We start from the raw sequence: 13,291 nt of genomic DNA, 5'->3' as shown, positions 1-13,291 counted from the left end.
CTATATTTTTCATGCATCTACCACGCAGGCTAGCCATATCTCAAATGTGGAGCTTGCAAGGGATCTGTGTAAACCGTTAGATGTGTTTCAGCAATTCTAAAGGAATAAAACGACCGTTGTGTATTTGCTGCATTTTCTTACTAATTGCCTTATCGCCCTCCAAATGATTGTGCGGTTTAAAAAAACACCCGCCCCTGATAGCCGCCATGTTTGGGTGTGGCTGATCTAGACTGCAAAGCAGTTGTGTTTTCGCTCATGGCCAACTTAGTCATTCCATAGTCTTTCGGAGGCTGTCGAATGGCACTCACACAGTTACTACGTAATCATTAGTTTATTCCTTAAACCCAAATTAACCCATTGATGCGATATTGCGCAGTTTCATGTTCGTTCCTCACCTCCCTTAGAAGGGATATTTTTGTCCTCTATTCTTCTTATTGTCTTCAGAAAGACTGACCAATGAGAATGCATTGTCTGCGCATATATTTATAGGTCTTAAACCAGAAAGCAAGGCTTTGGTCCTATGCGTAAAAGATCAAATATCAATCAAAATAGCAGCCTTGTTGTTCACGCGTGAATTTTCAAGACTCCAATTTGCCGTTTTCAGATTAAACAATTTTTTTTTTTAACACTCAGTGGTCACAAAAAAGGAAAACAAACTGCTCTACTCGACAATGGCACACTGGCCGAAATTGACAACAGCAGCCGGAACATGTCCACTAGTTAAGTTTTGAGCTCGTTCAAACAAGCTGGTTAGAAAATAAATATTACAAAACACTTAAGTAAAGTGTACACAAAACAATGGTCAGAGAAATGGGAAAAAATGTGTTTTTTACTCACTGACCCCAGAGCACAAAGGACATGAACACTTGGCTCTGTCATCTCGATCTACAGTCCTAGTCAAGTTTAGTTGTGACACTTCACAACCAAGCCGAAAATGTCCCTCTCCTGCTCCCCTCCCCTCTCAATGTTGTTTTTCGGAATTTTTTAAGCCAATCTTGTGAACCAACATTGAGAGGGCAGGGTGACTAGATCTGTCCCATGTAATGTGACTAACACTGTAGTTTGTCTCAAAACCATGACGTCACGCATCAAAACGCGCGCTCTCATTGGTTCTTGTAGTCACATGATAGGCGGCGTTTGTTTCCTTACCTTACATATCGCTAGAGCACTCGAAATTTACTCTGCATTTCTCGGTTCTGAGGGGGAGGGGGGATGGATGTTGGGACCAGCGGGTATTGGTTCTGGGCGTGGGGATGGGGACTAGCGGGTCTCGGTTCTGGTCATAAAATTAAGGGGAGGGGAGAGAAGGGCCCCCGAGCCCCTCCCCTAAATTTACCAGATATTTCTTCTTTGAAGAAGACACCAAATGTGCACTTTCATAAACACCACATACACTGATTCATTGCTTTGCTGTTTTATTTACTTGGGACTTTCAAAGTTCTACATTAATGTTTTCTAGCTAAACAACTTATTTCAACCAAGTTCCTCGACACTTGTTATCATTTTTCCTGTTTGACTTACATATCTTTAATCGATTCACTAAAGTGTTAGTCTGTGAATGGTAAGTTGCAATCTTGATTGCTTTTTCCAGACCTCATAAGGAGATTGCTGCCTTCTTTACTCGTTTTGCGCCTAGGAGAGAATAAACACATACATCTGAGCTGATTTTACCTTAAGTCATGAGTCTAAAGTTGGGGGGGGGGGGGGGGGAGAGAAAGGGCTTGTTATGTTTTCCTGATTTAATTTTTCACTGCTTTTCTAGTCAAAAGGCTTCTTGGAGAGTCTTTAAACAACATATCATTTTCATTTCGTTTACGCAAACGAACTGGCATTTGTATTGATAGTTGAGTTTCATCGTTTGTCTCACGATTGAGCCACATAGATGTGATCGCAACGCTTTGACCGTTATACATCAGGCAATTGTGTCGACTGATTGCATAACACTATAAGTAGCACCTTGGTTTGTGTTGATTAGGCTCTTAGGCCTCTTAGGTTGATTGGAGGATTTCTATCCTTGTAGTTCAGACTAGAAATTGTCCGGCTTGGTACTGATAGGCTGCTGTGTTGTTTGATCCTTGGCATCCATGCTTCTGGAATTTTAATTACATTATCCCTGTTGATTTTGTCAGGGTGAACTCTTATGCCAATAGCCTCTTTAACCCTACGACTGTACCAATGTGGGTCTCGGTCAATAAACGTAACCTCATCCCAGAGCGGATAGTGACCTGTCGCTTTGTCGCGCTCTGAAACGGCGGAGGATTGGGTTTGGACAAGCCATATGTCTCTATCGTGTTCAATCAACACAAACTGAGGTGCTACCTATATTGTTACGCAATCAGTCGACACTATCGCCTGATAAAGACCAGCAATATAATAATAATAATAATAATAATAATAATAATAATAATAATAATAATAATAATAATAATAATTATAATAATAGATTTAGGATTTTATTGATAGTATAAAGTTTTAGAATTTAATTACTAGGATCTTTATGATCAGGAGTTGGGATTTTAATTGTAAGGACTTTGGTCGTTGCATTGATTGGCTACGGCTGGCCGCCCAATCATTGTTTAGGATATCTGGGCGTCCAGAAGTTTTTACTGCCATAATAATAATTAGTTTAAAGGCGCTTTACAAGAATAACAACAAAGAACTTAACTAAAAGTTTATTGAAATGCTTTTTATAAAAGGAAAAGTTTTAAGTTTATTTCTAAAACGGGCACCGAAGAACTGTTCCTAATATTAGATGGCAGCGCATTCCAAAGTGAGGGGGATGCCATGGAGAAAGATCTTGCGCCATAAGTTTTCAAATTAAAAGGTGGATTAAAAAGAAGTCTTTTTGATGATGAACGTAGCTGACGACATGTGGTGTATGGTATTAGTATTTGCGAATATAGCGGTAGAAACGTCGCGATCCTCATCTATGTGACTGAATTGTGAGACAAACGATTAAACTCACCTATCATTTCGAACCAAGATGATGAACACCATTCATAATATGGCATTTGTATTGTTTTTAAAACTATGGCGGGATTGCGTGTGCGTCGTACGTTTGGGCAACGCTCCATAGACATTTTTTCATAAATGGCGGCCAGTTTGTTACTCCTTTCGATATATGTTAATCAGCGCTACTAATCTTGTTTTAGAGCAAAAATTCTATTGAATTTTGCAAATGCTAACGGCGCTGGTAAAGGTAATTTTAATGCAAACAAAAAATTATTTATCAGCAGCCATTTATGGAAAAGGTTTATATAGGTTAAAAAGCCTGAGCCATCCTTTCCCCTTTCACTCCGTATGGCCTCGGCGGTCACCAATGCCAAATATTAGAAAGGAAAATTAAAAAAAAATTCTTTGTCGATGAACAGCCCTTTGGCACTTACCGCGTCTCTTTCGGGGGGGAACTTCTCCAGGCGGAGGGAAAACTGGTGGGGGCCTGGGTTCCTTTGGTGGGACTGAGAAGAAATCATACCTATCAGAAGTTACTGTTACAGTGCGACTACTAAACACTGGCCAATCAGATCACAGTAGGATACGAACAGTGTTAATTTCAAACGTTTGGGTTTTATTTGCTGACTCCTGTAACAGTAGTCGCGCTGTAAACATTTTTCAATAGTTCGAATCTGAAACTTTTCAAAGGCTAAAAGTATTTTCAAAGAAAGCACTTATTGTTTTAGTCATCTTCAAAGTGATATTGGAAATTTATCCAGCCTTGTTCTTGTAGATTAACTTTGCGATGAAACGATATTTTTGAATGTTCTTAGTGAAGATGTTTATAACAGACTTATGCAATATAGCTGTCATTGTTAATTAGTAAAGGTTTTTGCAGCCTGAGCGCAAGGGTTGATTAACTAATTCATGATCACATGACATCTAACTATAGAACTATTTGCCGCCAATCAATCAACTAATCAATCAATCAATCAATCAATCAATCAATAAATCAATGAATCAATCAATCATTCAATCAATCTATTAATCAAAAACAAACAATCAATCAATCAATCAACTTTGTTTAACGAGGATGACACTTAACAGTCTTTTACAACTGACAAACCTGTAGCCCTGTGATTTCAGATCGAATTGGAATTTGAAAATGTTGATTTTTGAGGAGAGGGGAAAAAAGGAGAACCCAGTGTAAAACCTCGGAGCAAGGAAAAGAACCAACAACCAACTCAACCCACATATGAGGCCGAGTCCGGGAATCAAACTCGGTCCACATCAGTGAGAGACCAGTGCTCTCAATACTGCGTCATCCCTTCTCCCCATGTTCCAAGGCCCATGAGCGTGTACAAGTACGAAAACTATGACGTAAGAGGAACTTGCGATGGAGTGTGATGTTGTCATAAGGTTCTAGGGATTTTTTTTTAAAGACTTGTTTGTTTTGTTCCCAAATGGTCCTGCACTAGTCCCGAGAGAAATAATATTAGGTGTTTCCCTCGAGACCAGTCATTAAGTTTTAATTTACTGTTGCGTATTTACCTATGAAGATAGGCTGACAGGATGGTACTTCATTTGATCCACACTCGCAGCTGTAATGTTGGCCGTCTTTAGAAAACTCAAATTTCTCACCAGCTGAATACATTCGATTACCGTCACTGCAAACTGTTAACAAGAAATGGGCTGGTTTAAGCAGTGTGTTCATCCGGACCATAGTTAATTGAGGGACTGGTTATGAAACTTTGCCATGAAAACAATGGTGCTGCAGTTTATGTTGGAAGGGCCGCGACCGCGCACAATCGTTTGTTTTAAATGTTCACAACACAGTTGAATATCTTAGCACGAACGTTTCTATTGGTCGGTTGCTTCAACAGAGTTCGAAATCTATTGTTGTTTGTGCACGGTCAAGGCCAAAAACGCTATAACAAAAACATATAACAAAAGAGTTTGTCAAGCTTCATAACCATTGCCTTTTTACGCGGGATGCCCTGAGGGGGCATACCGTGTCTAAAAACGGGTCGATTTCTTTTTTTTTTCTTCCTCGTAGCTACAAATGTGTACATTAATTTATTCATTAAACTATCCCCTCTCCTACTCGGGATGTATTGTCCTGATTGTCTTCAACAAAAGAAGGCCAATCAAAATCCTTTTTTGTCGCTTATATCGCGAGGGAGGGGACCCACTCATCCCTACCTGTGTGACGTCAAAGCATCATTTGATTTATTTATCACATCCGGATTAAATTTGGCGCCATATTGTTAACATGTTCTGGACTCAAGTGTGCCGTTTTCAAACGGAGATTTCACCATTTTGAAGCGGTGAATCGAAAGAATAACTTCTAAGAAGCACCCGACATTTAAAACGGTGGAAATTGGTGAGTTACTATCGAAGGAATCGTGCTTTGTTTGACAGTCTTAGACCACGACGCCAGACTGAAAAGAGGTCATTGAGAAGCTTATGTTATCGTAATGGAATTTCAAAAATTTCCAGTGAAAGTCTGGGTCGCGTAATACAAGGGAACAACGTAACGCAATCGTCGTGACTCAAACTATTCCATTAGCAAGGATAGATTTATCAATCGGCGAAGCATACAGTTGGAATAAATGAATCAGCCCCAGCATCACGCGTAATGCCAGTGTAGCAGGCATCTTGTATTAACTATGTCCGGACCGATACACTTTAACCTGAGATTACTTTATACATATATAACACACCCTTCTAGTTTTCATCATGTCAACCTGTTTGAAAAAGACATATCACTGATTTGAAAATTGAAACCGAGGTTATTTTAGTTCTGAATTGGATAAAAGTTGGGTTAAATGATATATGAAAAAAATGAGGAACAATGCTGCACCCAATTTCCAAACACCGCAAAGTGGGATCACAATACTCGGCTGCGCCTTATTGTTTCAGTTCACTTCTAGATGTTTGGAAAATAATCGGATGAAACACTCTTTCGAATGTATTTGATATAGCTTCTTAAACCATTTAAAATTCTCGGAGAAATTCAAAGGAAGCAATTGATCAATTTTTTTGATAATTAAGATCACTTTTCCAAATTTTCGTCACAGTATTGATTTTCTTTGTTTCCTCTTTATGATTTATAATTGAGTTTAAGAAGGCTGTTACGAAACTATTCATTAAATTTGCCCGAGATTGCGATCAGATTTTTAGGTGTTACATTTATGCAAATAGTTTCTAAGCACGCCATAGCTCGCAGTATTGGAGAACCTTGATGACAACTTCGAAAAGTTAAACCTCGCTAGAAACAAAGAAACGCCAGGACGTGGTGCCTGGAAAAGAGATTGTGTTTTGCAAAATACCTTAGATGCATGCGCTTGTAAACTATAAAGGATAATTGATAAAACTAACCTTGTCATTAAAAAATACAGAGTGACGCGAAAAGATGTCTCTGAAGACGATGTACCAAAAACAGTCATCTACGGCCGATTTAATTTGAGTTATACTGAACAGGCCATTTCCGAGTTGCTGTGAACCTCACTTTGAAAGCGAGGCTAAGTGGAAAACTTTTCATAAGAAAATAAGGTTTGTTTGCAAATGAATGAAAACTAATTTTCAAAACTAAAAACTTTGCACTTAGCCTCGCTTTTATAATAACGTTCAATGCAACTAATAAATGATCTATTAAAAAAATACTTCAATTGTAATAAAAGTAAATTATGTTAAATTTTAATTTTTATACAGAGGTATTTTATGCAAGGGCAACTGGAATCCAAAAAGAAATTGGGGGTAATCACGCATTTTTTTAGAGATAATTAAGCAACCAGAATTCTAAAAAGAGCCAAAATACAAATCAATGCGCGGAATTTTTTCGCAAATTGAACATAAATTATCTCTAAAAAATGCATGGTTACTCTCAGTTTTCTTTATAGATAACTAGGGCACTTGCAAAGGTCTGTTTTCTCCGCATAGTTTTAAACCGCGCAAAAATATCCCTGTATTTGTATTATCACCCATAGGAAACCCGAGTATCTCGAGATGCGCAGAACGTATGCGCAGTAGCAAAAGTAGGCACCGTCCTTAACAACTCAATCACTAATTCATTTAAAAAATATATAGAAAAATCATTATTAATTGAAGCGACTTACCGCATGTTTTTGGACAGCATTCCGCTGCTGGGTCAATTTCTTTTTTGGGACAGTTTTCCGGCAGTTTAGTGCATTGGTAATACAAATATTCAGTGGACCATGCTTTCCTTTAGGACATGCCACTTTCTCGCAAGGGTTACGGCTAATTACCTTCTTATTACATTCATAATCTGTGGAAGGAAATAATTAGCTAACAACAATAACAACAATAATAATAATAATAATTATAATAATAATAATAATATTAATAATAATAATAATAATGATAATAATAATAATAATAATAATAATGATGATGATGATAATGACGATAACGATGATGACGAAAGTCTTAATTTGTATAATGAACAACAGTGTTGGCTTATCACTTCTCGCATTCAACTCGGGAAAGCAGTGAGAAAGACCCAAGTTGATTTACGCCAATACAATTCTTAAACATTTTACCAAACATCATAATTTGACCCACCCCGGGATGGGTGGAAAGATACTAAAACATTGGGTAAAATTGTGTTTTTAAGCAAAAATAAACCAGTGAGAAGCACTGTGCGAACTAAATTTATGGAAATTTGTGATGTACTGTGATTTGTCTGAAATTGATCATATTTATTATGACCTCACTCGGAAATGATGCAACAGAAAAGGTTTTTGAACCGACCGACTTCGCAGCCTCAGTACTGATCTGGGTTGAAAGAAGTTTTGAAACAAATGTTCCGCGCCTAAAGTTTTGTTCCTGTGAAATTAAAATACGGTGGCGTTTGTAAATAAGGTACAGGAAACTATATATAGCATTTATGTAATGTTTAAAACACGAGCTGAAGTGTTTTATTGGGATTTAAAACCACGAGGTGCAGCCGAGTGGTTTTAGACCCGATAAAACACGTACCGCGAGTTTTTTGAACGGCTTCATAAACATTCCTGGAAATGCTTGTGTCAAGAGAATTCATGACAATGATGCTTTTGTGAACGTTGGATATTAGCCTACGAGAAAAACATTAAACACCGCATACTAATAAGGAGGAGGTTTTATCCGGTTTTAAAACCTCTGCACGTGATGTTTTATTGACCATCTGATTGGTCAATGAGCTTATGATTTATTAATGACTTTTTAAAACTTACCATATGATCTCTTCTCTATGATCTAACAGAGTAAAGAAAAAATAAATAAATGAATAAATAAATAAATATAAAAACATCAGTGATCTCTTTATATTCTGGGCTATTTTCATGTTAGTTATGTTTTTTGCCCTGTCTGCTTATTGATGGTAACTTTCATTGCAACATTGTTCGTGGAGTGGATCCAAAACATCTTCAACAATGTATTGACCAAAATTATTATCAACAAGAGGATAAAAGCTCATAAAACACTTACATCAATTTTAGCTCATTTAGCTGTGAAGCTAGCATTTGCACAGATCCGAATTACTGCCAATTATTTTGTTTGGGAAAAATATAGAAGTGAGAACTTAACACGCGAAGTACATTGTGTTGGGATGGCTTGGAACTTTCTCTAGTTTTTCATTTGCTTTTATTCGTCGGAAAATATTCACAATAAAACGGGTATTGACTAATTAAGGGCGTGAATATAAGTCATGGTTCATATATTTAATTATAAAGAAACTAGACATATCGGAGGTTTTAACAAAATAGTTTTAAAATGATGCAATTTGTACTTTGTGGTTTATGGGAGAAAACCATCAATTTCCTCATTCAGACAAGGAAATTACTATTTTTTTGCCCTTGAATGGGACAAAACTAAAAACTTTTTTGATATTATCTGGGAATGATGTGAATTTTTTTGTATAACAATTAATTTTTTTTCGATACTGTATCCTGCATTTTTTGGTTTTTATCAAGAACATTTCCACTAAGTTGGATTGCTTAGCGGTTTCACAACTTTGAAGGACGGTGCCTCTTTTTGCCGTTGCGCATACTTTCTGCGCATCCGGGAGGGCCCGAGAACCAATAATATCTAAGAAGGCTATATACCTACTACTTCAAAATTGTTGATGACTATTTGTGAAAAGAAGATCTTAGCAAATGCTATTCAAACTGGAAATGAGAATTGGGAGTAAACAAGCATTTGCTTGAGATAACGAAGCTTTAGTTTACAGAAAAATATCTTAGGCTCGACTCTTGTTGCGAAAACTTGAGTTTCTTTTTTCAGAGTATGCCTGTGTCACTGAATAAATAATACATTCTTAATGCCATAAATTGTTATGTATCTCAACGCTTTTTAGAATTATTGTTTCTAATTTTCTCTAAATTATGTGTGGTTACATCCAATTTCCTTTTACCATTTTAATAGCCCATGCTAAGATTTGCTTTCACACACAGTCTTAAACTGTGCAAAAATACTATTATATTAAAAAAAAAGTGTTTAACTGTAATGTTTTTAAATTTTCTTTCTTAGGGATTGCCCAGATACACTGCATTGTGAACAAATATCAATAAAAGTGGTTCACGTTCTTGCTGATGTAGCGAGTTTCCTAGCTTAAGTAATAAAGATTTCAGTAAAAGATTAACAATAATATTTGCTCATGTCTTACACACCGTCATTGCTACATGAAGATGTTTGATTCTGCCGAAACACTTAATCAACCAAAACATCGTAACAAAAATATTGTGGTTCTTTATAAGTTATACTACCTATTGTACACAGAGGCTTAAGAAAGGTTCGATTAATTTTGCTGTCATTAATTTGGTCGTTTTCTGACTACCTAACCAGTCAGTCGTTAATTTCTGTGAAATCTTTAAGGCTGGCCTCAAATTTTCGGAAATTCTTCTTGAACCTTACATCTGCATCTTAAAACGTTATCTTGGTGGAAATCTTTTCATTCCATGCCCAGGAATAGCCATTGCGGGAAATTCATCATTAGAAATCTTTTTTTGAAGGTCTATTAAAATGCAGTATATATCTTACCTTCAAACGACTTTATTTCACCTCTCCACTAATAATTATGACACTGTTTTAAAAGTCAGTGCTCAAAATAAACGTTTTTTATCCAGTTTCAAAGGCAGTATTCATTTCGTTTGGGGGAAATCTGGCCAATGTGTTTGCTCTCTGAAAATATGGACGTTCTGAACCCTCGTATTTCTATTAAAGTCCATTCCGAGGGGCCTTTTCTGTTCCAAACCCAAAAATATACCAAAGAACTAAAAAAAATGACAAAAGTGACTTAAAAAACCCAACCTTATGATTGATTCTGCCAGCAGATACATCTAGCACCGAAGCGGTAGGAATCAATAGAAAGACGGCAAGGCTGTACACAACCATGTTGTCTCTTCGATTAACACAGTTGTGAGTTAGCACTTTTCATTAATCTGTCTTTAACACAAAAAATAATGAGATATTTCTAATTACAATCTACTATTATTTAAGAACGTCCATCACATTCACAGACAGTTTGACGTCTGAAAGCCATTTTCATTACTTGGTTTAAACTGTCGTTTGAACAGTTGAATAAACTATGATGATACTTTTAGCTTCACGCAAATCTGTTATCATTTTCTGTTATTTGCTTTTCTTAATTTAATGACTGATTACCAAGAATTTGTCAAAGAATAATTTGAGGAAAATAGTATGACTTACGACTGTCTGATTTTCTGACTCTTTTATTCTAGTCTTAGATTTCATTTTTACGCTAATTTCAGACCTCATGTTGTAATTAAAATATTTTGGAAACCAAAATCACGAACTCGTTTGGTTGAAATTTATGAGTGTTTTCGTTGCTGGCGGTATCGGCTTTAATATAATATTTTTTTCGTTGATTTAACTTGGATTTGTAAATAATGCGCGCTGGAAATCACAAAAGAGTTGCACAGGATATTGTTGTATTGGTCGTTCGACACATTTTCTATTCATCTGTGTCTAATTAATTACGTGTTGGAAATATCTGACGAATTTGATTCTTTGAAAAAAATTTTCAGTTTGCGCGGCTTCTATAACTGCATTATTGCTACTAAAAGTGACTTAGTTTTAGATTCTCCTTTGTCTTAACAATTACTAAAGTGAACGTGTAACTGTGAGTCACGTGTGTTTAAAACAGACTCACATTTTAGCTACAGGTTAATCTACCATCACCACCATGACCACAAATTAAAAAAAAAAAACACACTCTTAAAATTGAAAGAAGCAGCTTTTTTACATTAAGCAAACAATTAAGGTATCCTTGAGAATATGGATAGATTTTGCTCGCAAATCATTTTTGCGTATGCGTCAAAGAAATCTAAACATCGGACATCCAATTAGGATTAAAATTCATACATGTCCGAAATTGAATTTTTATTTTCTGTGTCAACACAATAGTGCCGGCCGCTTTTTCATTATTGGCACTGACGTAAGGTCTTTTATTGTTATTACATCTAAAGTCATAGTCTGAAATCACAAGTTATCAAATTTTAAAAAAGTATGTTTCGTCAGAATATTGCCGTCATTTTGGTGAAGATTTCCGACTTTTTGTTCGCTTACCTGCCATCTACACACACTCACACCTTTTCGTTTTATGTAATATGTAAAACACGAACAGCAGTGTTTTATGTAATGTTTAAAACACGAGCATCAGTGTTTTATCGCGATTTAAAACCAAGAGGTGCAGCGGAATGGTTTAAGACCCGATAAAACACGTGCTGCGAGTTTTTTGAACGGCTTCAAAAACATTCCTGGAGAAGCGAGCGAGTTCATAACAATGATACTTTTGTGAACGTTGGAAATAAGCATACGACAAAAACATTAAAAACCGCATACTAATAAGGAGGAAATTTATCGGGTTTTAAAACCACTGCACGTGATGTTTTATCGACCATTTGATAGGTCAATGGGCTGATGAATTGTTAACGAGATTTTGAACTCTTCTTAAGGAATAGACGGAGTTCTTTTCGCAGAGTGGTCAGCGTGGTTAAGAAGATAATAATTCAAAATATTGTCATAGTTCGAGTTCTCTCACATCCTGCAAAGAAGTACATAAAAAAAAAGAGAAGATGTAAAAAAAACTCTAATAATTGTGAGAAACATGGAAGATGATCACTGTAAAATTTTTAGTGGTTCTCTGAATCAGTAGTCGATATACAATGACCTGAAAATACAGGAAGACCTGTGGATAGTTACTGACTACTTAAACTCTAGTTAGTATTATTACTATTGCAGTTGCAAGTATTTATTGCTAGCTCGCTATCCTGAAGATAAAATGTGAGGATCAAGTAGAGGCATGTGTCAAATTTAATAATGAGATTGTGTGGAAAACTTGCCAAAAGCATTGGTTGGATTACATTTGCTCCGATGGATAGCGACTTATCCAGTGGAAAAAGTTATCCGTTCTTTGAACAACTGGGGCCTGGTTTTCGTTAGTTTTTGTTTTTGCCAGTATCTCTTAGAAACAAAGTGACTAATGGCACGGCATCTTGTTATCCACTTGCTTGGTAAATACTGAAACAGTTTTTTTTACCTCAGTGTCTGACAACGCGGGTGAGTATTTATCTTACATCCTCACTCTTCCCCTCGTCTTCAACGAATAATGCCTTACAGATGATTATGGTGTTCCAGTGCTGCGTGTTTTGTTTAATTCGACGTCCCGCTAACACGCAACACCCAAATCATGCCGAAGTTTGATACCTTATTCTAAAAATGAATTTTCAACTATTTCTGACAGTTTATTTTTAATCATGTTGAAATTGGAAAACGGTGTTATGACGACTTCGAAACGTCGTTCGATTTTACCGTTAAATTTCCCTTGAACTTTATCTAGACCGGGGTTTTTTTCTGCCTTCTGGGGCTGTAGGGGGGTGGGGGGGGGCGTAGGGGGGGTTCCCCCCTTTTGATAACTTTGCGAGAATTCAAGCGCTATGCCATTGAGATTAGGAGGAGAGATAGTACGTCCAAAAATGTCTCCTTAGACGTCCACGATGAGAAGTGATGACAACATATAACGTTGTAATGTCATCGTGATTGCCAAAAGGCGGCCATCTTGAATTCGCCATCTTGGATTTTTGGATTTCTTCAAAACTTCAAGAAATGGAAGTCAAGATGGCGGTCAATGACGCAATGACCACGTCATTTGACGTCATCATACCATTTTGCGGAAGGAAACTGTTTTCACCTTTTAGGTTTTATTGCCATATCGTTAATATGCTTTAAGTTTTAAGGGCTGATCATAATGAACGCAACAAAAGCTCATGCTGAATAGGATAAGGCCTTAACCTAACTACGACATCTTTTCAGGTTCGCTGTCGGCTCGCTGCTTCAC

General features: G+C 36.7%; 1 protein-coding gene across 2 annotated transcripts; it reads right to left on the bottom strand.

Annotated features, from left to right (window-relative positions):
* Positions 1-1,398: 1,398 nt before the first annotated feature.
* On the bottom strand, positions 1,399-10,359 carry LOC146456073 (uncharacterized). Of its 2 annotated transcripts, XR_014858866.1 has the most exons (6): positions 10,243-10,359; positions 8,169-8,190; positions 7,053-7,222; positions 4,486-4,608; positions 3,387-3,458; positions 1,611-1,632 (listed from the first exon to the last, which is right to left on the bottom strand). XR_014858866.1 is itself a non-coding variant. In XM_085093531.1 (5 exons), the coding sequence occupies exons 1-4, from the start codon at positions 10,324-10,326 to the stop codon at positions 4,486-4,488; spliced, it is 399 nt and encodes a 132-aa protein (XP_084949657.1). In that variant the 5' UTR covers positions 10,327-10,359; the 3' UTR covers positions 1,399-1,632. The 2 variants fall into 2 exon arrangements, 1 of the variants encoding a protein (XP_084949657.1); XM_085093531.1 differs by lacking the exon at positions 3,387-3,458 and having other exon boundaries at positions 1,399-1,632.
* Positions 10,360-13,291: the final 2,932 nt, after the last annotated feature.

This window comes from Pavona decussata, unplaced genomic scaffold (assembly GCF_977016875.1).
Source record: "Pavona decussata unplaced genomic scaffold, jaPavDecu1.1 SCAFFOLD_261, whole genome shotgun sequence".
Classification (NCBI taxonomy): Eukaryota; Metazoa; Cnidaria; class Anthozoa; order Scleractinia; family Agariciidae; genus Pavona; species Pavona decussata.
Note: the sequence above shows the minus strand (reverse complement) of the source record. Positions and strands in the feature narration are given on the sequence as shown.

Bases quoted from the DNA above. Each gene is read 5' to 3' on its own strand.
- LOC146456073 (XM_085093531.1), bottom strand. From the start codon at position 10,326: ATGGTTGTGTACAGCCTTGCCGTCTTTCTATTGATTCCTACCGCTTCG. The intron at 8,191-10,242 runs GTTGGGTTTTTT...TTACTCTGTTAG, and splicing joins CTGGCAGAATCAATCATAAG to ATCATAGAGAAGAGATCATA. The intron at 4,609-7,052 runs GTAAGTCGCTTC...TCTTGTTAACAG, and splicing joins ATGCTGTCCAAAAACATGCG to TTTGCAGTGACGGTAATCGA.